At 41.1% G+C, this 25,053-nt stretch overlaps 3 protein-coding genes across 11 annotated transcripts; 1 reads left to right on the top strand and 2 right to left on the bottom strand.

Moving 5' to 3' along the window:
- Positions 1 to 1,032: 1,032 nt before the first annotated feature.
- nrg4 (neuregulin 4) lies at positions 1,033 to 3,493 on the top strand. The gene is made up of 5 exons (XM_033634696.2): positions 1,033 to 1,140; positions 1,350 to 1,383; positions 1,484 to 1,577; positions 1,734 to 1,886; positions 2,043 to 3,493. Exons 2-5 carry the CDS (start codon positions 1,374 to 1,376, stop codon positions 2,113 to 2,115), a joined length of 330 nt encoding a protein of 109 aa, XP_033490587.1. The 5' UTR covers positions 1,033 to 1,140; positions 1,350 to 1,373; the 3' UTR covers positions 2,116 to 3,493.
- Positions 3,494 to 4,311: 818 nt separating this feature from the next.
- On the bottom strand, positions 4,312 to 9,019 carry lactb (lactamase, beta). Of its 2 annotated transcripts, none has more exons than XM_033634687.2 (6): positions 8,367 to 9,019; positions 8,177 to 8,243; positions 6,262 to 6,452; positions 5,866 to 6,172; positions 5,614 to 5,779; positions 4,312 to 5,425 (listed from the first exon to the last, which is right to left on the bottom strand). In XM_033634687.2, exons 1-6 carry the CDS (start codon positions 8,721 to 8,723, stop codon positions 4,900 to 4,902), a joined length of 1,614 nt encoding a protein of 537 aa, XP_033490578.1. In that variant the 5' UTR covers positions 8,724 to 9,019; the 3' UTR covers positions 4,312 to 4,899. The 2 variants fall into 2 exon arrangements, with proteins under 2 accessions (XP_033490578.1, XP_033490579.1); XM_033634688.2 differs by having other exon boundaries at positions 8,379 to 9,017.
- Positions 9,020 to 11,623: 2,604 nt separating this feature from the next.
- Positions 11,624 to 24,815, bottom strand: tpm1 (tropomyosin 1 (alpha)). Of its 8 annotated transcripts, none has more exons than XM_078168340.1 (10): positions 24,547 to 24,790; positions 24,074 to 24,199; positions 23,764 to 23,889; positions 20,617 to 20,750; positions 20,121 to 20,238; positions 18,450 to 18,520; positions 17,579 to 17,654; positions 17,307 to 17,369; positions 17,120 to 17,189; positions 11,624 to 12,503 (listed from the first exon to the last, which is right to left on the bottom strand). In XM_078168340.1, exons 1-10 carry the CDS (start codon positions 24,658 to 24,660, stop codon positions 12,421 to 12,423), a joined length of 981 nt encoding a protein of 326 aa, XP_078024466.1. In that variant the 5' UTR covers positions 24,661 to 24,790; the 3' UTR covers positions 11,624 to 12,420. The 8 variants fall into 8 exon arrangements, with proteins under 8 accessions (XP_078024466.1, XP_033490584.1, XP_033490586.1 ...); XM_033634690.2 differs by lacking the exons at positions 11,624 to 12,503; positions 24,074 to 24,199 and adding exons at positions 15,148 to 15,364; positions 16,398 to 16,476 and having other exon boundaries at positions 24,547 to 24,815; XM_033634691.2 differs by lacking the exons at positions 11,624 to 12,503; positions 23,764 to 23,889 and adding exons at positions 15,148 to 15,364; positions 16,398 to 16,476.
- Between the last annotated feature and the right edge of the window lie 238 nt (positions 24,816 to 25,053).

Raw genomic sequence — 25,053 nt, 5'->3', positions numbered from 1 at the left:
AAACTTTTGGCCTGTACTGTACATATAACTATTAGTTTTAAGTTGTTTCTACTTTATATCTATTTGTTGAACTCAATTAAAATTTAGTTGTATTTACTTAATTTTATGAAGTTGTTGCAACTTAAAATAGCAATAAGTGATTTAACTTGTTCCTTTTAAGTGTTAGCAACTTGAGTAAATCAACTTACTCTGACTTAACTGTTTACTCAGTGGCATTTAGGACACACAGGACAAGCGCAACAGAGAATGATTAGTTTGCAGGATATAAATATATTTTAAATTAAATAAATACAACTACATTTAAGCACATATAATAATTAAAAAACAAGTAATTTTTACAGAGTATGAGGTTGTTAAATTAGGTCAACTGTGACCAAAACAAGATTAAAATACTGCATCAATACACACAATACAATAATCTAATTGTAGCCCAATAATAATAACACTCAGACCACTGCTATTTTTACCTCAGTAAATCATTTGAATACTTCCACCACTGGAATGTGGTGAACAATTAAAAATGACCCGCTGATGAGTGTACTAACGGTTCTATGCGTACAGCTGTAATTATCCGTCTGAAGGAAGTGGTGTGTGTGTTCTTTGACTACAAAAAAGTTCCCACGATTCCATTCATGCCTTCTTTGCATACCAATCATTCAGCTGTTTCTTACCAAACCCAGACACGCTGAGCTCACATGCACAACAGGTGATTTTCTTCAGCCAATCCTGTGCCTCATCTCACAATGCAACTCAACCTCCACGAACAAAAACAAAACGTAATGTACTCAGTCTTGATCTGATAGGCTCATGCAGATGTCAACGTGGTCACAATGACTCCTGGGAGAATTTTTAAGACCTCTAATAGCTTTCCATGTATTGCTCACATGCCATGAAATGACATCACTTGTGACACACTAACAAATTACCTGCAATCACTAGGTAGTATCCTGACGTTTCGCTTGCCATTTACAATGTGGACAAACTGCAATCACAACATTTTTTTAGACCAAGGGAGGAACACACCCACATGACAGCGTCTTCAGATATACAACAAAAAGCAGTTAGGAGCTGTTGTGAAGCGTCACTATGACTCACCTCGGGAACCTGCACTAACTACCAAAAGCTGGGATTTCACAGCTGGTAAGGACAGATTTTTTGATTTATATCAGTCAGGGTGATTATTTATATCTTTCACACTGCCATATTTGTGTACACTGCCTTTTAGATTCAAGAAAATCTCTATGTATGCAGCTTGGTTTTTATTTCTGGCATCCGGTTATTCCACGCTCTCCATAAGTGGTGAGAGATAAGCTCCTTTTCTAAGACATACATTTTTCTTTTCTTCTTAGGAAGCAGTGAGAAAGACTTTCCAAATGATGGCAGGTAATTATAAAAACTCATCAGAATAAGCAACAAATAATTTTAAAAGGTGAATGGTCAGCCCTGTTGGAGCTATCTTTCCTGACATGTTATGTCTGTGTAGATCATGGAGACCTCTGTGATGGGCAGGATGTGGCCTATTGCATGAATGGAGGGACGTGCTATAAAATACCTGCCATGAATACACTCTCCTGTGTGTAAGTAGAATGAAAAACTCATTTTTCATTTGTCTCTGATACAGAAATGAATATGTGGGAACCTCTGAATACCCGTTGATGTCATAAGATGGCAAAATTGTTGACAAATTTCCTCTGTGCTGACAGCCTGCCCATATTTTTGTACGTTTAAATCAGGTGCAATGAAAATTACAAAGGCAGCCGATGTGAGCAGTTCCAGCTCTTCACCAGTTCCACTGATGCAGGGCAGGCAGGGTTAATTGCAGCCGTGGTCATTGTTGCCCTATTCGTCTTAGTGGTGCTGGCGGTTGTTATCTACTACATATACAAGTAAGTGCATTACGGATTTAAGATTACCAAACGTTTTCAGGGTGTCTAAAAATAGCATCAGGATGTGGAAGTGTTTTATATGTTATAAAGTCTTGCTGTATTTCAGTCAGAAAGTATTCTTTAAAGCTAATAACCATTACTTGTGTCCACATGCAGGATGCTGAAAGCCAGGCAACAGAGCCAACAGAACAATCAGCAACAGTATTGGAGAGTAAAACCAAGAGTATGACCCTTCTCCTGATGTAAACTTGTTTTTCTTTTGGCTGTGTGCGGAGTGGGACGATGAAAGAATTCTCAGAGATGAGTGTCACTTGTGTTGTTGGATGTGGCACTGTTTTGGGTGTGACTATGAACAACCTATAGACAGGGAGGAAAACTGTTGTATTGACCTTTAAGGGGAACTAATGTATTTTCAGCCTGGGCTGTATTTTCCCATGTTTCTGTGTCTAAGTCACTAATGGAGACAACATTTTTTAAATATGGTCTACTATTGAGAGAGACCGCTGCAAAAGAGGCTGCAATGTCAATTTTTGTCCACTAAAAGTGTTTGTTTTTGCCACTGACAGGCTCAGATTGTTATCAAAAGTGTCTGGCAACTTAAAGCAAAGGACCCTGTGGAAAAAAGGAAATATTTTTCCTTACTTTTCACTGGTAGCGCTCTGAAATCTCGCGAGAGGTGACTTGTTGCAGGAAAAACAAAAGTGGAGGGTTAGTGAAAGTCGTAGAGAGGAGTGCCAGGAAGAGTTTCTTGTGTTGGAGAACAGAAAGTGTTGCTTAGTGTTATGTAAAATATTTTCAGTATCATGGCTGAATATTAAGCGGATTTTGACAATGTGGAAAAAGCGAGATTTCTCCTTGGTTACATGCAGTTCGTACTTAGGAAACCTTTCCATTTTTCTGTAGGGTATTTTCCATAATGTTGTCAGACACTTAAAATAACAATCTGAACCTGTCTGCGCTTTGAATGGGATTACAATGCAGCCTCTTAAGGCTGGAACTTCCTGTCTCAATAGTGGGCCAATTCCAAAAATTGTTGTCTCCATTTGTCACAATCAGACACAAAAACAAAGGGGGCCAGGTTGAGAATACCAAAGTTTCCCTCTAACTAAAGCCAAAGCAGGTGAACAGCTGATTAATCGTCTCATGAGATTTCTGGAGTCCGTGCTATTTGCTACAGAAAGGTTTAATTCATTTACACACACATACACAAACACACACATACACACGCACACACACACCGACACACACACACAGACACACACACACACACACACACACACACACACACACACACACAGGGTGTGAAACAAGTGTGAGTGGGTGAGAATTGAATCACACCTTGCACTGTAGCCTTTTTACCACAGCTATGAAGTTGGCACTGGTGTTACTCGTGTTAAATCACATTTCAATCTATGTGCTTTGCCTGAAATGTATTTACAAAGCATAGTTGGACTATGTTAAAAATATTATTTTAAATATTATTATAAACATGGAACTTGAATGATGGAATTATAAAATGATCCCTTGTATCAATTAATGTTATGCTCAGTATGCTATTGGTAAATATTTTTGCAATTGTGTGAATATATGCAATGATCTCAACTGAATGATCTGACTGTGTGATTTGTGGTGGGAGGCTGGACATACACGCACACACGCATCCACGTGCGCACACACACACACACACGCATGCACGCTCTTAATCCTCTAAGCCTGACCTCCGGCACTTCATTGCTACCCTCAACCTTTAGCCTACTCTTAACCTAATCCTTAATTTAATCTCAACCATAAACCATAATTGCCCCTCGCTGCAGCCAGGACTCGTCAGGATGACCTCACTTTTTAAAAATATCTTCACTGAGCAGTTTTAAAACTCTAAACTGGCTCTCACAAAGCTGGACATGCAGGAACACACAGAGCAAACTTAGTGACACACTGTGTGTGGGAGTCTGTATAATTAGCGTATCCCAAGCCATTCATCAGTCCCCTTAAATCTAAAAACAGGGGCACAGGAGATCCCAGGAGGCTTCTAATGAAAATGGTGGCATCAAATCTGCTTCATTTCAGCGAGGGTAGGGACAGAATTAAAACTTGTTGGACTGCATTGCCAATAGTTTGTTAGTCTTTTCATTTTGATGGACTTCCAGTATTCTCCAACAGTTGCCAACAACCAACTGGAAGAAAAAAAAACAAAAACTAGATTTGGACGGCTGACAGCTTAGTTACTCACGAGAACTCTTGCACCATCAATGAACTAGCATTGCAGCACACTCATTGTGGAATTGCTCGTTTTGTTAAAGCCAAAGACTAACTCAGGATTGTAGACACTCGGCTCAGCGCTAAGTACACTGTAGAAATGTCACCCTATTGATTATTGACAGAGCTACAATAGGTCGACACACCACAGGGTTTATCCCAAAGCATGTCAGGTCAAGTCAGTTTTATTTATACTGCCAAATATCACAAATTAAATTTGCCTCGAGGGGCTTTACAATCTGTACAGCGTACGTGTCATGTCATGTCACAATGAGGAAATATCTGTTCAGGTAGGGCCTTAAAAGTCACTTCATGTGACGTAGACACTTCACAGGTGTACCGTGGTGCTTTAAACAGCAACTGACCTCTTTCCATTGTGTATGAAATGTTTCCGTTTCTCTCAGATGCAGAAATACATTTATATTTGTTGCTGTATTAGCTTTTAAGAGGTAGAAGTGCATGAAGCTCTGTATGAAGCCAGCAAACTGATAGCATAAATCAGTGGCCTTTCTGTGATAGAAACATAGTGAATTGCTTCCACCTAGTGGCAGTCTGGCGTCCTTGGCAAGTATTGTCATGAAAAGTAAGTGACCTTACTTTGCAAAATCCATAAAATGGATAAAAAATATATGTTTGAGATTCATTTAACGTCCTAAAATTATTTAAAAGCATTATCAAAATTTCACAAGATAACACAGTTTATCTGAAATACTTCTCAATAAAAAAAACCCCACACATTCCTGTAAACAACTTACTCTCACAGGCTTCTGGCTTTGTCAAACTCTTTCGCAATTTTCAGGGCTGTGGTGTTGAGTCCCACAGACTGCATGTTAGTGATGATGGTGACCACCACCCCCTGTGGGAGGAGCGGGGTCTGGCCTTGGCACTTTTCTGTCTCCTCACTGGGTAGCACCAGGAGGACGCTGCTAGCACCCACAGCGCCTCCTGTGTGTGACACATAGTGTCTGCGCTTCCTGCACTGGCCATATTTCTGTAGTTTCTCCACTACCAGCCAGCCCTGGGCATACAGTCCATCCTTATCCCAGCTGGCCTCTGTCTTATCAGCGGGTGCCCACAGTTCTATAATAGTTTGGGGTTTGAGGAAGCCAGGGAGTAAGCCCTCAGTATTCTTCAGGTGAGCCACCTGGAAGCTGTAGAGTAAAGCGTTACCGAACAGCAGCAGGTCACCCACAGTGGAAAGGAAGCCGCCTCCTGCCCACTTATAGGAGTTGTCTACATATGGGCAGTTCACAACCCGTCCTTTCTTGTTGAGATGATAAAATCTGTGGAGGAGTGTCAACGATGAATACAGACTCACAGCTGGATTTTTATCATGTTGTGCAATCAAAAACAACTTCAGAGAAATAACAGATCTCTACAAAATTCTACTCTGATGTAATTCCACTACTTATGCTTATGACTTTTTCAAAATAAATAACGAAATGAATAACGCTGATTTATTATAGATTACCTGGAGCGATGGTAAATAATAGGGTCATTCTCTTCGGGCACAGTGTTAAGCATTCCCAGCTCACGGAACATGTTCGTCATGACATCCAGGAAGCTCTGTCCAGCAGCTCGCTCCATAGCAGCACTCAGCAGGGTGAAGGCGTGGGTGGAGTACAGAAATGTGGTGCCTGCACATAGTAAAAAAATCAATTGCATGCATCAAGACATTGACAGTGTCACATATTTGAGTTTGGCAAACAGATATGTGCTTCACCAGGTTTGAAAATGAGCGGGTCGTCCTTGAAGAGGTCCAAAGCCTGAGTGACACTTTCGAAGTTGTCCTTCAAGTAGTATTCCTCCTGCTCAAACTCTTTTTTCTTCTGAGTGGTCTCTTTGCCTTTTGTGTTCTGTTCTGTTGTGGTTTTATCTTTGTTTCCAGATGCGCTCTTTTCATCCTCTTTCTTTTCTGACTTTAAAAGACGTTTAGCTTTCTCCTTGTCCTCCTTCACTTTCTTTGCATCCTTCTCATAGTGTCGTATACCACTCAGGTGGGACATAATCATACGGGGGGTTATTGTGACCTGAAATAAACCACATTCACATAAGCTGAACAGCGTGATATTATTGCTGATGATGCGAGAAACTCTGATGCTTTGTTCAAGTAACTTACATCCTGTCCATCAAATTGTTTCTGGGGAAATTCAGGGACATATTTCTGGACAGGGACATCAAGATCTAGTTTCCCCTCCTCACGCAGTCGTGCAGCAGCTGCAGTTGTGAGGGGCTTACTGATGCTGGCGATCCGCATCACCGTGTCTGGGCTGCATGGCACACGATTTTCCAAATCAGCATAGCCGATTCCTGAGGTACATGAAGAATTTAAATGCATCATTTAAGAATGTCAAAGTATTTTCAGAGGAATATGTTGAGGATTTCATGCTTTACAATTCAAACTATTTACAGTGAAAACCCACTAAAGATGCTGGACAGTACCCAAAAGTGGTTCTTTGGCTTGTAATCATAGGGGAACTGGTTTTGGTGCTGTATGGCACTCATCTTTTAAAGGTGCTATACAGCGCCTTGGTCAAATAGTACTATATAGAACTATTAGAGGTGCCATATAGCACCATATTATTTTGGATATTTTTAGTCTGGGGGTGCTTAAATGTGACCAAATAATACCATGGATGTGTCAGTATGCTTTTCAAGGACTTTTACTTAAAATATGAGCAATTATTAATCATGGATTATAAAAACGTTGGCTTAAAAGATTCAGAATCCTGCACTAAATGCTCACAGAGAAACACAAAGTTACCTTTTAAAACCTGGAATATTTCTGTACACATGGGGGCACAGGTGTTGGAATACACCGTTTGTTAGCTATTTTGATGTAGACTAAACTAAACTAAACTTAGCTGAAGAACCAGTAGAGAACCTCTGAAGAACAAAACAAGGGCTGAAAGGGTTCTTTGTGTAGCAGTGGGTCTATATAACACCTTAACATACGCCAAAGAACTGCTGAGGAACCAACATTTTTCTGTGTGTATAGCCTTATTTTTCAGGACATTTCAGAACAGGAAATGATTCTGCTGGCTTGATTCATGGCACAAACAAATGCCACTAAGGTTGCCAACTCTAAGTGGGCCACTTGTGCTCCGAGGCAAACACAGCTTAAGCTTAAAAGCTATTTGTTTGTTAATAATTCATTTCATTGTTATGTTTTTACTTTGTTCCTAGGTTTCTCTTTTGTACAATGCTGAGCCAATGTTTAATTTGGTTGGCAACTTCCAATCAATTGTTTGCCAAAAGTGACATGACACCGGCAAGAATGGCAGATTTCTGGGGTACTGGCCAATGTTGTGCCATAATTGGAAAGGGAGGGAACTGTTAACCACATTGGCAACAGTATTAATTAGTCTTGTGGGCCAAACATTGGACCAGCCAAACTGGTGATGGGCCCGACCAGTTTACATAGCTCAAGTCCACAAACCTTGTGCCAGTGTTGGCATGATTATAGCAAGGGGGGCAACTTTAACAGCAATTCAACTTTGTGGGGACATTGATATGCACCAAGTATATCGAAGTAAATCTATTAGTAGACGGACAAAAATTAATCAGCAGCTATTTTGAGAACTGATTAATAATCTGAGTCACTTTGGAGGCTTTTTTGCCCTTTGGATGGGACAGTATTAAGCATGAAAGGGGGGGAGAAAGGGGGGATGACATGCAGCAAAGGGCTGCAGGTTGAAATCGAACCCACGGCTGCTGCAGCAAGGATACTGCCTTTGTTTTTTTCCTGGTTGCAGCCTACTATTGTTGGCCAAATTGCACAAAGGCAAATGTGAGGCACCATTGTCACCCCAGTGTTTGCTTTGATGGAAACTGTTACAACATTTTCTAACTCTGGACCAGCCTTTAAGTGTGCTGTGGGCCAGCCATAGTGCCAATGCACTGGCCTAACCTGTTGACATAAGGAGAGCCCACAGCACAAAATCATACTGGGCAAAGACTAGCTTCATTAGTATCAGAATTTTTTTAATAATGCTGCACGAAGGGCTTTTAAAGTGGACTTTTTAGACACCAACCTTCACTCCAGACTTGAGCACCATCCACAGAGACCCCAACCAAAATCCCTGGTGCCCCGACCTCAGTCTGAGTGACAATAGACACAGACACGGAGACACTGATACAGGTGGCACTGAGGTTAAGCAGGGAAAACAATAACTGGGCAAAGGTAAAGTGGTTAATTAAAAACCAAAGTGTTCATGGGCCTACCTCAATGCTTACCTTTATCCTCTCCACAAGGTCTCTGCTAACTTTTATGGCATTGCTGAATCGATCAGTCCTCTGTACTGGTTTTACTCCAGCGTCACAGGAGCTGTTGGCGGTGTCAGCTCGGTATTTCAATCCCACAGCTACAGCAATCCCCACACCAACCCCATATATCCAAATCCTGGACTTTGACTTGTGTTTAAAAACGGCTGTGTTTGACCCTCCGACATATCGTCTCTGTTGGTGAATAAAAACACTTGTCTGTTGACTGTCTCGCGCCGGTGTTAACAAAGAAGACCCGCGCGCTGTTGGCAGGGTACATTTGGCACAAAGACGATTTGGCAAAAACAACCGCGACATTGTCAAATAAGCTGCTTCTCTTGTCTTTTCTTCACGACAAATTTTCCTTGTCCATGAGCTCCGAGACTGAGCAGCTCCAATTCACAACAACTCGCTTTCCGTTAGCGTCGTCGAGCCAGACCACATTAATCAAATCACGATTCAGACAACATCGATCGGACAGTTTAAAGGTCCTGCGTGTGGGATTTAGGGGCATCTATCGGCAGAATAATAACTATGTTCTCATTAGTTTATAAATAGGAACCGTTGTGTTTTTGTCACTTTAGAATGAGCCGTTAGTCCCATTAGTCCTCTCCCATGAAGCCGCCATTTTGATCTACAGTAGCCCAGAAGGGGCAAAGCATACACTCTAGACAAGGCAAGTCACGTTAATAGGTCAGCTTCTGTAGTTCTTTTACATATCTGGCATGCAGGAAAATATTTTTTTTCTTAATTAATAAAATGAGCATGTACAAAAGATCAGGTAAAAATAATAACATCTCATTTAATACAAATGACATAAGTAGCTATATATTAGGAGTAGGTTATACAATGACAGTATTTAAAGACAATTCCTTACAACAAACAAAAAATGAATAAAATAAAATAAAATATTTGTTTAGTCAGATGCCATTCATCATATTGAAAATCAGATAAGGACTGTATAGTATTTTTACAACCTCCATTAATCAAATTGGCTAAGTAGGTGTAATCAATGCATTTGCCAGCCAGGAAGGATATAAATGCACCAACTGCTTCATCTGATAAGTTTTAATAATATCATTATGTTTTATAGGTTATCTGATTACATCCTTGGCATGAAATCAACACAGAAACAGCTGCTTGACTGATTTGCCATGAAAAATTTTGTTTAATGGAAACTTTCCAACTCTCCAAAATCACTTTGAAACATTAACAGTGCTTGGTGTTCAACATTTACAACAGCGCTTGCAGTGTGTCACATCATAACATTTAAAATGCTTGTGCTTGAATTGTTTGGCTATGTAGGCTACTCAGAAAAACATTCTTTACCAATATATACCTTTTACTATCATACGTTCATTTACTCACCAGTGTCCGTAATGTCCATATTTTCCAATACAAAACTAAAACAAATACAGCCATACAAATCTTTATCCGAGCACAGCAGAAAACTGTTTGCCTCCTTCAATCAGCAGCACCTGTGCTTTCTGGCCTCCCTCAGCCACTACAATACACCACCTACTGGCATGGCGGGTTATTGCATTCAAACACAAATCAGACATGAGGCTCCTACACTGAGGATAAAAGCTGTCTTAGAGGTGGCTGGTCTGAGCTCTTTAGGCCTTTACCTGAGGGGAGGAATCAGAAGGGACGATATGCTGGGTGGCTGGTGTCCTCAGTGCCTTCCTTCTGTCCTGAATCTGCTGTTTTAACAGACCTCCTCAGTTTGTTGTCTTGTTCAGTCAGGTTGCCAATCCACACCAGTGACGTCGTGAGGTAGAAAAGTGACTTAGTATATGAGCTGACTTTGTGACACATCAGTGTTTTTCCAGCAGGGATTGTGCCCCCAAAGCTGGGTATTTTGAGCCAACACATGATCTTTTCCTAACTGTAACCCAGTGGTTTTTGTGCATAAACCTAACCACACAGTAACCACAGCATTTCAGCATACACAGTAAGATGCAGATGTTATGTGTCCATGGTTTGCAAAAACGTACAATGCAAACTTTTTCTTTCTAGCCAGTGGTTTGTTGCCAAAGGCTTTGGGCATGTGCATTGTTGTTTTCCTACATACCTAGTACTTGACATTGCATGCTGTCAAGAGAAGTTTTCCTTTTCTTTTTTGCTAGAAAGTGATTTCTTGGTTAACATTCAGAGAAAAAAAATGTGGTTTGGGTTAAAATGGATAGACTTCTGCCTGAAGGCAAACTTCTCCCATGTGCACACTGTGCTCTTGTGCCAAGCACATTTAAAACTATTACATCCAGTCACTGACCTTAAATTGTATAATAATGATAATAATGACAAATAGCAACCAAGGTTTTTTTTCGTTTTCATGTCAGGCTTTAATCCAGAATTATATTAATTTATAAGTTACTCAGTACCACTAAAACCAATCTTTTTTGTTGCTGCCAGCAGGTGGGGTTTTGCCTTAAATGACCCGAGGCCTCTCTCTCTCATCTCTCTGCTCTTTAAGGTCTTGAGCTGCTGTCCCTTCAAACTGCAGTATAGTTTGATTCATTTGCAAGCTTTTAAACTTCACTACATGTCAGAGGGAAATGTTTGACTGTGTTGATGGCTACTGAGTAAAATTAGATAGCATGCAAAACATATAGGCCATAATAAAGTTATAGTTTATGACAAGGTCATAAACTACAGTAGATTACTGGTTTGAATAACCTCTCCAACTATATACTGATAAATGACACCAACACAGTTTAGAGGTTAATGCAAAATTAATTCCACACAAACAAAAGACTCCTAATTCAGGTTAAAGGCTTTTACCTTGATACAAAAATTAAATGCAAGATGTATCTTTAAGTATTTTCTTCTTTTACTCAACTAAAGACATTTAGGATATTTTTCCACCATTGCTACACAGCTTGATTATTCTGAAACTGAACTGATATGGTCCAGTGGTACATAGTGAGCTCCAGTGAACCAAAGAAACACATGACAATGTTTTTCCCTCAGCTGGAAGTCAAAGTGAGGGTCAAGCAAAAAATGAGCCGGGCATAATGCAAGTAATGATCTCCATTTGTTCAGAAACTTTAACACATTCTCCCCCTCTGTGAGGACGATGAAGTCTTGTAAATATTATTTTCCTTGGCATTGCATCAGGATTTACTCAATCACCCCAAATTCTAGTAGGATTTTCATTTTATGTCACCTTTGTGATGGACAAAAAGGCTAAAAATGCATGACAAACAAAGTTAAAAAACTTTCAAAACGTGCTTTTATTTATTTTCATAATTTTTACATTTCAGATATGATAAACACTTGAGACATCTACATTAATACAATGCTAAAACAATGCACAACCAGATGACTGAAACCGTACTTTGCAGACAAGATGAAAAAATTTTGAACCATGGTTTTAAAGAATAAGAATTTACTATAATGCATCAGCATTTTGGGTTGTTGCTTAAGAATAGAGTAGCACCAGTATACACGCTGACAGTCACTGCCAATGTATACTTACACCTGTGAGGAAAGTTTCTGGGCAGGGGGAATGTATCTCTTTAGTTTGTCTTACAGAATTCAAAATGTGCATGATGCTGAGGTTTAACTCAGTGCAAAATTTCTCCACTTTGTCCTTTGGTCTGTGCATTATCAAGGTGGAATGGAATGTACCAGATCAGCTTCAATGCAGACGTAGAAAACAATCTTGCACATGACATTTCACCAGATGACTTGTCAAAAAAACTAACAAAAAAAAAAAAAAAAACTATCTCAAGGGTTGCAAAAGGCAGACACCGTTACAAAATTAAAAACTGGCTTGCGAAAACAATCTTGTTTCTCAGTTTAGGCTTCATCAAAGGGAATGGTTAAGCTTTACTTCCCCTTAGCTTTGCTCCTTGGTCGAGTTCCGCTGAAGGCAGGATGGTGCATTAGGAAAAGCATCTGGCTGTTTCATCTCCACCATGGGCAAGGTACGAGAAGAGGGGTTTACGGTAAGCAAGGTGCAAGTACAAAAAGCCAAAACCACAGTGCGTGTGGGGGTCAGACTGTGCTTTCACAAATTATTCAGTTCCATTAGAGTCTGGTCCAGCATCTGGTGCATATCGAGGTTCTCTTCTTTAGCATGTGACAGTTTCTCTGTTAGAACATCAAATGGAGAAGTTTTAATCTCACACAAGCGAGCAACAGGGAGTCAGTCAGTTAGCTTGCATTAATAATCAAGCTGGCTACATCACTCATTCATTCATTCATTACATCTGAGTGCTTTTAACCCTACACTTCACTGATAGGAAACAAGCTGATATTATGATGTGCAAACCACCATGCGAACAGGTAACAACAAAGCTCTTATTAATGCACATAAACACAACAACAATCCATAAAAATGATTATTGTATAATATTATAATGCTAGGTTGTAAGACTAGAAAATGATATATTTGTTAATCCCTGATTTTCACTGTATTTTACATTTCAACAAACAGCAACACAAATTTCAAGCAGTGCAGGCATCGTACGTGGACAATGCAAATGGAAGAGCTTTGGATCTCGCTCTGGATCGGATTGTCATACACATACACACATCAAACATGAAACCGTAAACAAACACGTAAGACATTCACACAATTTAGTCGTCATTCAAGGCCACGCGTAGTTCATTAGTGAGAAGGCGGTTTTTCTGTAGCTGCTGGTGGAGGCGATCTTTGCAGTCAGAGAGCAAGTTGAAAAACAGAGAGAGGACAGGAAGTCAGAGTAAAATAGGGACAGAGCCTGTTGACACCTACCTGCTCTGGAACAGATCTCCAGAGACTTTTTTTTTTTTTTAATCTTTGTAAAACACACTGACAGTATCTGAGTAGCTTTTAAATACCACAGTCAAGCAGTGTTTTGATGTTCTTGTTTGGAAATCCACTCTTAAGCAAGGAAGGACAGAGTGTAGAGTGAAAACAGAGGATGAGCAGGTTTAACCCAGAGAGGTTAAAGGCTTAAATGGCAGCTTAAAGGGTAGCTTGGTATTATTCAGCCTGGACCCCATGTTTTTGTATCTATGTGACTAATGGGAGCAACACTTTTTGAAATTAGTCCAGTATTGAGTGAGAGCGCTGCAGCTGGCAGCTGGGAAACACGCTGCAGTGTAAGCACTTAAAGCATACTGTACTGTCAATTTACGTCCGCTAAAAGTGCTTGTTTTTGCCAATCACACTGTCATTATAGGCCTAAGTGTCTGACAGCATTATCTCTACAGGATTCCTACAGGGGTCAACCTTTTGTGAAAGAGTAAGATCCTTTTTGTTTAACCAGAAACAGCCTGTAAATCACCACCACCGAAGCCACCAGACTCCATTTAAATAAACAGTAATTTTATCATCTTTAAACACACTTCATTCAAAGCTGACGGAAACAAAATAAAACTAATAAAAGCTGTGCTGCTGCATCTTTCTACTGTTTTAACAATCACCAGCTGTGGTTTGGTTAAAATAAACCCTTAATTCAGCCAGTTAGATGTGAAAATACACTGGCTCTATACATGCTTAAATTACAGTTTATTTAAATGCAGTCTGGTGGGTTTGGTGACAGCAATATCAAGGCTGTTTCTGGATGAGCAAAATATATCCTACTCTTTGACAAAATGGTCTATCATCATCTACAATGCTGTCGGACACTTATAATGATAATCTGATGTAAATTGACGGTGCCAATTGTCTTGAGTGGTAACACTGCAGCCTGTTTTGTTGGTGTTCAATAATGGACCTATTTCAAAAATTGTTGCCTCTATCAGTCTTTTAGACAGAAAACGATGGAAAAATAGGGTCCAGGTTGAAAATGACGAGAGTTATACTTTAAAATAAGCTCTTTAAAGCTGAATAGTGCAGGAACAAAAAAGACCAAGTAATGAATAGTTAACTACATCTGTCATTTTTGTCATAATATTCTCCATCAAGTGCATCTTAAATGCTTAAATGAGGCTGATCAGCATCAAACCTGGATAAACTGCTACTGATTATCAACAATTTGTGGCCTCAGACGTGTATGACATATTGAAGAGTTTAAGGATGTGGTTCAATAATCGTTCTGCAGTCACATTTGAATTATGATGTCTTTAAACACACAGCACCAGAAACATTGCTCACTTCTGCTTATCATCTGTGTCTGAAGTTCTGAGAATGACTTTAATAAAAAAGACTCAGAATGTGTGTTTGTATATTTATTTAAATATATGACAGGATACTGTGTATCATACAAAGCCCATGTCTTATCATCACTGATAGCAGTTTCATCTAATTTTTCCAGCAACCAGATGAGGCTCAACAAATCTTACATACTGTTCTATATTCCACCTTTACACCGTATACTCTACTTCACCACAATCTTTGCGGATAGCAATCCAACACTAATCCCCTACGATTCTCAAATCTTTCCAGTCAGCTCCTCCTGTCACAGTACTAAATGTTGAAAAGTGCTTACATGCATCAGGCTCAAATGCGAGAAGACAACTTGGCTCAGCTTTCAGTCAAGTACCTGTGGTTGTTCTAGGTTTCTGTGCCTATGGCACCACTGTGATATTCCTAATATCTCAGCTTCACAGAACAATATTTGAAGAAAATAAAAAGAACAAGAACGAAGGACAGCAGGGAAAAAGCTCGGCTAATGGTTTGTTGAGATGCAGAAACAAAATGGAAAACATAACTTAAAATCAAGGCTTCCTGGTTTTATTAGAGCCACTTGAAAATAAATAAATTAAAAAGAAAAACAAAGGACAGAGAAAAGAGATACAGCTTACATAGAAGGAAGGACGTTTATTTTTTACACAATGCAGAAAGAGTCTAGGATTCTGTACAAGTGATGGGATGCAATTAACTTTGACGTGAGGATGAAGACATGAGGAGGAAAGGAAAGCAAAGACAGAGGGGAAAGGAAAAGTTGAGAGAGGGCTGGAGAGAGCAGACAGATGCCGCTCAGCCGGCAGGAGGCGTCTTTGATGAGGTGTAAAATATTTATCTGTGTGGGAGAGAAGAAGTACAGTGAACCAGGGGGTCGGCGTGGGACCTACAGGAATTTGAGATGTGCACCACAATACACCAGAACCACAGGAGTGACAACATGACATGACAAAACCACAATGCACTGTGCAATGCATTGTGAGGTAGCACACACTGACAAACACAAACGGGAAGTTGGACCAACTCCTCCCTCTGATTACATCAAGACCTTTTCTACTAAAACACGAGGAGCGGCGCTAGATAGGAGCGATGTGGTGTGCTTTGGCAGTCTCCCACAGAATGGCCGAAAGTTAAGGGAAAACATAACTTAAGCAAAACATGGGGTTCAACCACAGAGATGCTAAACCGTGACAGTTAAACTTCAGCTGGTTCAACAACAGAACAGAGGGGGATCGCGCATACACACGGGGGGGGGGGGCCTTTCTTCTGAACAGAAGTAGACCATGTTAGTAGAGGAGGAAAGAGGAAACATTCACAACCTCGAGTGAGCCTCACAGTGAGCCAATCAGATTCACTGAAATGCTTTTGTAATACAGTTATTTCAATAGGCAACTTGCATGCATTGCTTAGCACGTTTAAACACGAATCATGAATATTCATCTATAAAACTATAAAAAATAATGACTGACAAAATCGAAAATGCACAACATTACCTCAGTCCAGTTCACAGCATTCTCAAGAACACAAATGATACCAATACAAAGGGCATTTAGTATCATCATAATCACACTCATGAAGAAGTGTGAGATTAAACCACTTGTAAAAAGTAATAATTATTGCAAGTGGACTTCAATTACAGACACGGAATAGCACAATGTCTGTTTGAAGACATTAAGACTATATAAAAACACAGCTGCACAACCAGTTAAAGTGTGGGAACAGATACAGGGGTTGGATGCACTAGTTCTGATGGGTAGAAGGAAATATAAGGGAGAAGATGAAGGCGAGGTAGCTGGTGTACAGGGGGGACAAAGGTGCAGGGGGAGAGAGGGTGACGGCAGAACAAGCAGGCGCAGCAAGTTGAAAATTACATGGAAGTCATGTCGTTGAGGGCGTGGTCCAGCTCCTCGCTGATGGCCTTGTACTTCAGTTTCTGAGCGTACAACTCATCTATTGGTGGGCCGGGGGAGTGCAGGGGGGAGGGAGGGGGCAGAGGTGAAGGAGCACATGGCAAGGAGGTGAAGGGTGAAGCATCCAGAACATTGACACGAGAGAGAGAGAGAGAGAGAGAGAGAGAGAGAGAGAGAGAGAGAGAGAGAGAGAGAGAGAGGAAGACAGGAAGAGGTGACAGAGAAAAAAATTGGAAAAGAGGAAAACAAAGTTACACCAGAAAATGATGGAATGGAAGTGCAACAAAAGTCAGGGAAAATGCCTCAACGCCATGAAGAAACGGACCGTATGTTTCACTCAGTCTGCCCTGAGCACTCACTATGACTCCTTGAACGCTAAGTCAACATGTAGGCCTGATATCACTGATAAACATCAAAGCTGCTCTTTCCTACCTTGAAACTCAAAAACAAATCAACTACACTTAATAGAGAAAGGTTAAGAGTCACGACAACAAAAGTATGATGTCTGAAAAGGAGCCATGATGGCATTAAGAGGAAAGCGGAAAAGGAGTTCAAGAGCGAAGCAAATAATGGGCTGGAGAGATTTTTAAAAATGCACTGAGCTTTTTCATTCATCACTGACACAATAACTACTTCCAAATAACCAGAGTAGCATTCAGGGGTGTGGGGCACTAAAACCATACCTTCCAAGTCATCAATGGTCTTCTCAAGCTTGGCTACTGATCTCTCAGCGAACTCAGCACGAGTCTCAGCCTGTGTTACGGAGACAGATTTATGAGTTAGTCCAACACTGGAAGTTTGACACAGCACCCGTGACTTATTATCCAGGAGTCAGCCTGGAGCTCCAGATAAGGCCTTGTGAAACTTTACCTCCTTCAGCTTGTCGGTGAGGACCTTGATCTCCTCCTCATATTTGTCCTCCTTCTGTGAGTACTGTGGGACAAAAACAAGGATAGGTGTCAAACATATGTGCACACTGTGTATCTAAACACATTTAAATACATGTATACATATAGGTGTTGTGAAGTAAAACTGAAGTGAAGAGATATGGCTCCCCAGGCTCTGCTGCTCCCCATCCACCCAGTGTAACGGGGGAGCCGAGGGGTTTGACAGCATGCACTCTGCAGGAAGGTCGCACTTACCTTCTCAGCCTGGGCCTCCAGTGACTTCAGGTTGTTGGTCACAGTTTTCAACTCTTCCTCAAGCTCAGAGCATTTGCTGGTGTTTTAGACAAGGGGATAAAGTCGCAAAGGAGAAGAAGAAGAAGGGGGTGGAGGAGAAGGAGGGGAGGAGGATTGACAGAACCAAAACAGGAAGACGGAACATAAGAAAGAGGGGGAGAGGAAACAAGATAAATAAGAACTACAGGGATTAAACAAGGAGGGAAACCCAAGTATGTTAAACGTGCCTTAACAGAGCAGGAGTGTGAGAATAGCAACGTGACTCACATTAAATGTAGTGGTTGCAATAAATAATATTTTGGTATATGGTATTTCAGCATCTAATCATCATGCTTCTCTGAAATGTGAGGTGTTATTCGTGCACAGTCTCTGCCATGTTAGAGGCGTGAAAGAGCCCAACATACCCAAAATAAAAGAGCACAAAAGAGGAAAAGAACGAGCACAGCAAGCAAAGCAGAGGGTGCACTCAGCAGCTTGAATGAAAGTGGGAAGAGCCACTCGTCACATATGTATGTGTTAGTTGTCGTTTGTTGTACCTGTGTTACTGAGGAGTTTATTGATTTCATGCTTTGCTCCAAAACCCTTAGCTCATCCTCCGCTCTCCGAGCCCGTCTGTTAGTGGGTGTGGCGCATGTGCACAAGCCAGAACCATTCAAACCATGGAGAGCATGCAAATAATCAGCACATACAGTGACAACACAGGAACACACTGTTCAAATGAATACAAGGCTGATACTGTGTGTATGAACGCTCAAAGCTCCAACTGGTGAGATGCCAGCGCACGTGCAAGTATGAGTGCAGATTCAGTGCGTGTAAAAGTCAAACGTCTTACCTTTCTGACAGCTCGGCGCGCTCCTCTGTACGCTCCAGGTCACCCTCAATGATGACCAGCTTACGGGCCACCTTTAGGTGCAGCACAACAAAGTGTTACAACACAACAAATACATAATGACTGTAACACAATCAGGACGTGGTTTAAGGGTTTTTCTTCACAGTGAAAGTGTACAACTCTAATATGGTTAAACTACACTTGGTAATACTTTACCTGATATGATACATATATTCAACATATGGTTTATAACAGCGATTTCCAACCTTTTTTCCTAAAGGATCCCTTATCTAAGTGAACTTACAACCCCTGACTAAGTGACATATTTTATGGATATTTCATATTATATTCAATGCAGTGCAGAACAATTGGTAAACTGCACAATTAACCTAAATATTGAACACAATAACTGCAAGAGGTTTGCATAAAATTAGTGTTTTTATGAATTTTTAGCAGATTATCTCCTGTGAATATGACATTTTACATTTTATATGATTCCCTATCATATTATGTGTTTTTTAAATTTAGTTTTAAAAATCATAAATACTTCATAAGCTTCTTTTTTGACAAATTCAGTGCTCCTTGACACTTGTTTATTGTTCTTTTGGCTTTTTGGTTGTTTTAACTATGTGCTTTTCTAATGCAGGATGAGGCTGTTTGGCAGAAAGTGCTCTGTGAGTGAAGCTTGTTTTCAGGTCTACACTGTGCCCCAATCATGTGAGATTTTTTTGTGTTCATATCTTAAACGATAATCTAAAACTTGAAAAAATAACAATTTAATTTAATTCTCTTTCCAGAATAGAAATGCTATGAGATAGGGCTACTTTATATTTTTAAGAAAAGCGTCTAACATCCCTTAAAATCAAGACGGCCTGTGACCCCCATGAAGCTCTGGGGACCCCTAGTGGGGGTCAGACTCCCAGGTTGGAAACCAGTGGTTTATAACTCACTAAAATGAAGATGTAAGCAGATATAAGCTTGGTATTTGTCAAAAAACATACTCCTTTTTTCCATAATGCCTCCACTGGTTGTGGAGGTACTTCAGATCCTTTACTTGAGTAAAAGTACTAATTCATTACTGTAAAAATATTCCAGTGGGTAAAATTCCTGCATTGAAAATGTTACTTAAGTCAAAGTGTGTAAGTACAATCGGGAAATGTACTGAAAGAATCAAAAATAAAATAACAAAATAGTCTCTCAATTGATTTTCTGTCAGTCGGTACAAGTACCTCAAATATGTACTTAGGTACAGTACTTAAGTAAATATACTTCATCACTGCTTGTTTCATTATGTTATCATTCATTATCTGTTTGGACACCAGCCTCCATTTATGGGTGTGCACTAATAGTTGTTGATAAAAACATAAATAAGTTCTTAAATCTGCTTAAAACTTCATCATAGTGTGTTAGAAACAATCTAATAAATGTTCATATGCTGCCTATATATATGCTAAAGTAAAACAAAGTGTTATCTGAAACTCATAATTGGGTAACAGCGCTTCCTAATCAAGTTGTAAAACAGGAAAGTTTATGTATTATTAAACAAATATCTTGAAATCCGCCTATCATCAATATGTCTGTCACAGAACTGCTGACTGCAGATAATGAGCTTCTAATGTGTGTTTGACGTTGCACAAGTCTTTTGCTGTGGCTGGCAGAGGCTGAAAAACTCGCCTCCTCATATTTGCGGTCAGCCTCCTCAGCGATGTGCTTGGCCTCTTTCAGCTGGATCTCCTGCAGCTCCATCTTCTCCTCGTCCTTCATGGCCCTGTTCTCAATGACCTTCATGCCTCTGTGTGAGGGAACAAACAGTCAGGGGTGTTAGAGATCAGGAGCTGAGACCGGACAGCCTACAGTCTCCCTGAGGACACACATGTCTATTGCACAATGGTGTTGGCTGCTAAATCTTTTATAAATCCTTCTAAAGTGAACGGCTATTTGTTTTCTGACATGAAAGAGGGAGTAAATACAGACTTTAGGACTGTTAGGAAATGACTGCACTATCTGACACAGCTAGTGTGACAGTGAACTGTCTGCCATCCAACTCAGTGGCACAGAGGCCCTGCTTGTGCTCCATACAAAGGGATGGTAAACAGCCCTGCCACCTGGCCTCCGAGAGCGTAACGGCAGAGATCAAGGGACCGAGTCTCCACCGCTCATAAGAACCCACCTCTCGCTCTCATCAGCAGCCTTCTCAGCTTCCTCCAGCTTGGTCAGGGCAGTAGCCAGACGCTCCTGAGCACGATCCAACTCCTCCTCAACCAGCTGGATACGTCTGTTAAGGGATGCGACATCTCCCTCAGCCTAGGGGGAGAAGAGGAGCATGTCAGGAGAAAATCTGGACATCGACATCTTTACCAAACAACCTGGAAATCACACAAGTGCAACACATACACGTCAGCCCAAAGAATGAATAAATAGGAGGGGGATTTGATTTTCTTTGTGGTCGTAATTGTTTCAGTGTGCCACCTGTTGGGCAAAACCCTCCCAGGAGTCTTGCCTGTGTTCCTCACGTATAATGATAACAATGTCCCGAGCTGACAGAAGGTTGAATACCCTGCCTTATTACTAGGCCCTCGAGAGAACATTAACAAGGCTCGAGTCAAAGGGAGACAATTAAACTGTAAATGACTGCTCACATGGTGCACAGAGGAGACTCCCTGGATGGTTCATAACTGTGGGAGACAATTACGTGCGATTTAAATAGTCACATTTGCAAAGATCTTTTATATGATTATCCAGACCTGTGGCTACTTCTGCTTTATGCTGCCTGTTCAGCAGGTATCAGACTTGCACTGTCCTGAAAGTGCACGAAAGGCGAAAACCACCACAAGACTGACTCTGTTTCCTGTGCTGAGCTGGACCAAAGTGCATTTGAAGTTAGTGTCAGGAGGAAGTTACCAATAAACTATAAAAAGAAGCAATGCTTTAAAGTGCATTCAGTGGACTTTGATGAACAGAACTGAGAGACTGCCAGTGTGAGATAGGCTCAGACTGCTTTGAGCCCCTGCAGAAAGATTTATTTCCCGTCTAGATAACCGCTGCTATGTTCACACGAAGGGAAATCACTCTTTTGTAGTGGTGAAAACCTGTTGTCCTTATAAGGGCAAGTCAAAGAGCATGAGCTGCACACACTACACGCTGCAGCCTGGCACCTTAAATGTTGCCACAGTTTTCTTGTGACTTCCTGGTTGCTGAAAATAGTTTATTCAAATGTTTAACCTGCCACTGCCTGAAGAAAAAAAGAATAAACGGAAGTTGCTGGAAAGCAGGTTGAATTGGACCGTTAACGGCAAAGTGCATCAGAGGAAACGCAAGTGTGACACAGCAGGGAGGAACATGAGCCTATAACATAGTGAAGTGCTCTGACTTGGGCATCAGCGGCCTAACGTTACCAATTATAAGCGCCTAGCCGGGAGCAGCAGGCTATCAGAGCCAGTGGAGTAGCCTACTATGTGGTGGCACTGCGTGGTGCCATGTAGGGCTCAGCTTGCACCGGAGAAATCCCGCTATCTCACTGTGTATCATTACAACAGAACACGTATACAAGAAACACTACAAGAGGATGATGTGTCATTTTGATCAGCAGCTCCTGTCTAGTCTGCACGCGCGGTAAACATGCTTACTTGTTCCCTGGCTTTCCTCTCCGCGAGCAACTCCTTCTGCAATCTCTCGGCTCTCTCTTCAGCACCGTCTGCCTGATCTTGCAAAGATTTGATCTTTCGTTTGACCGCCTCCAGCGATGTAGCCCCAGCCATTGTTTACTCTACACCTATATGCTATATGGAAATTAAAAAAAACAGACTACACTATGAGCTGCAGCACAATTTCCGAGAAATTGCCAAGGAGCGAGATGACGTCCTTGATGGTGCTGAAAGCTGCGTGAAAAGGTGCGCACGCTTTCTGGAGAGACGCACTCTGCAATGCCTCTCATTTGTCCAGGAAGTGCTGCTGGTTTCAAAATACAGCTTTAAAAAAAATGAACTATAGTGCTTGGTTTTGCTTGGTTTTTGCACCGCGAAATCCTGCTGCATTGATTCATAAAATAATACAATGAGAAATGTAACTGATGCAAAGTATGAATGGCTTTTTAATGATAAGAACACACCCTGCCAATACACTGTGATAATGAACAGCATTGTAGTGAGCTGACAGAGCCACAGCGCCTTCTGCTGATCAACTGTGCGCAGTACAAGCGGCAGTACAACAGACTGAAGGCCATTCAATACGCCTCAGTGAATTCAGTAATTACATGCCACGTTTTTGACTTTGCAAATATCACACAAAGAGTATAAAAGGGAGGCAATAAAAGTAGTAGTAGTTAAACTTAAACCTCCCTATAGGAATATTAACTACAGCTATATATGCCTATAGGGAATAAAACACACCATCAAGCGCGACAGGCTAAAATTCACTATAAAGCAGTCAGTGGTAGGCCTAACTCCCCGGAGGAATCCAATTAAAGGATTATTACAACGGGTTATCCCGGAGGCCACTTATAAGCCACACTACTTATTGATTCCCCTGATTGACTCCTGTGCACAAAGTGTCTCCTGCACTTGGACCCAACTCACCCTAAGTTGGTCATTCAAGGGATAATTTGTGTGGGTAAAAAGTCTATGGGGACTTAAAGTGTATTTTCCCCCTTTAAAATGCCAAAATTTAAATTCTTTGCATAATTTTCCTGCCATGTGTTTATCCAAAAGGGTGAAAAAAAAATCAAAAGAGTAATTTATTTAATTTTTCCTGTAGATAAACTTTTGTGTGTTTTGTTAAATTAGTTGGCTTCCTGGGCCATTTTGAAAGGAAACAGTGTTTTTTCCCTGTGGTAAGCAAAGAGCGCAGCCCGCAGATGTGAGCTCTATCTTGACCATATAAAGCAGTGGGCTATATTTATCCAGGCGCTTGCTCTCTGCGCTCTATGGAAGAGTGCGCATTAGGCTACTCCACTGTGCACTCTGGAAAAGACTTTGCAGCCCAAGACCTTTAAGAGTGAACACACCCAGGCCTTTAAAACACAGTGTGATTACACAATATGGGGTTTAATATGGGATTTAAATGATATAAATGAGTGTTTCAATTAGCCAGTCTGACTTTCTTTGGGCAGACGCGTAAGTGATTGTGCATGTGATCCATGAAGCGACAGCTCAACAGTAATTGGACAATTGAACAAAAATCCATTTGGACTTTGATGGTCAAGTTTGAATGACCACACTGTGTTGAACTGCCGCTTCCCACACTCGGAGTGATGAGAGAATGAAGGTGTGAAGAAGCGTGGTGCAGGAATGGTGCCGTTGTGAACCCCTTCCTTACTTACATCGGTGGCTTTCTTCTCAGCCAGCTCAAGTTTCTCCTGGGCATCTTTAAGAGCCTCAGAGTACTTGTCCAGCTCATCCTCAGTTCCCTTCAGCTTCTTCTGCAGAGCTACCAAATCGTCCTCAAGCTGAGGCGAGTTTCAGTGCCCAGACAGTTTCAGGGGTGATCAGCGAGGAGATGCGTGAACGCGCAAAGGCGCAAGAGCGCATACAGATAGAGAGAGAGACACACACACATAGGACAGGAGAGGACAGGACAGGACAGGGGAAAGAAGAGAAGAGAAAAGTTAGGGAAGGCTCATGCACATATACCTTGGTGGCGACCTCCTCAGCGGTCAGCAGCTTTTCTTCAGCAGTTTGGAACTCTTCAAACACTTTATCTCTTTCGTCTTCAGTAACACGCAATTTCTTTTCCAACTCTCTTATATCGTCCTCTAACTACACATGCATATAAAAAACATCATAAAGTTAAACAGAATATTAATTGAACATGCATAATGAAACAACATCTCTGTCTAATTCACATTTTCTAAATTATCAACATCATTTTCTAGGATATATTTACATCACCAAAACAGTTGAGAGGAGGATTTATAACATCCAAAAAAATCAGGAAGGATTCTTAATTTAATCCTTATTTGGGATTATCCATGAAAGTAATTAATCCGTATTTAGGAGGCGTTCCATTTAAAGGGCAGCAGCTTTACACTGCTGCTGGTATTCCTGCTTTTTCTATGGATCTTTGGGATTTTCCACAAAAGAAGAAAAAAAAAAAATCAGCCGACCTGTTTGCTTCTGTCCTCTGCTGCCTTCTTGTCTCCCTCAGCCTGCTCTGCTCTGTCCAAGGCATTCTCCTTGTCGAGCTTGAGCATCTGCATCTTCTTCTTAATGGCATCCATGGCTGCTTATTTGTTGTTCGGCCCCAAAACGTCCAAAAGAAAAGCAAGGAGAGAGTGGGAGAGCGGCTAGGGCGTCTGTGCCTAACTGAACGCTTAGCTGGAGTGCAGGCTCTGCCTGACTGTACCCTGTCAAATATGTACTTTCAAGAGGGGGGTGACCGGATTCCTGTAGACATCCAATACTTTTTTGGAGGGGGCGTGTGTGGGTGCCCGGGCGTTTTTTAAGGCTCTGCTCTGCGATTCGTTGCTCCCAAACATTTGACTTTTGATACGCCTTTATATGGGGTGTGATGGACATGCAGGCAGCTCCCACTTCATAATGGTAATGTTACAGAAGCCATTAAATACATGGAGAAGATGCAGATGAAGCTCACTGGATGAGCACATCATCAC

This window comes from Epinephelus lanceolatus, chromosome 5 (genome assembly GCF_041903045.1).
Source record: "Epinephelus lanceolatus isolate andai-2023 chromosome 5, ASM4190304v1, whole genome shotgun sequence".
Lineage (NCBI taxonomy): Eukaryota > Metazoa > Chordata > Actinopteri > Perciformes > Serranidae > Epinephelus > Epinephelus lanceolatus.
Note: the sequence above shows the minus strand (reverse complement) of the source record. Positions and strands in the feature narration are given on the sequence as shown.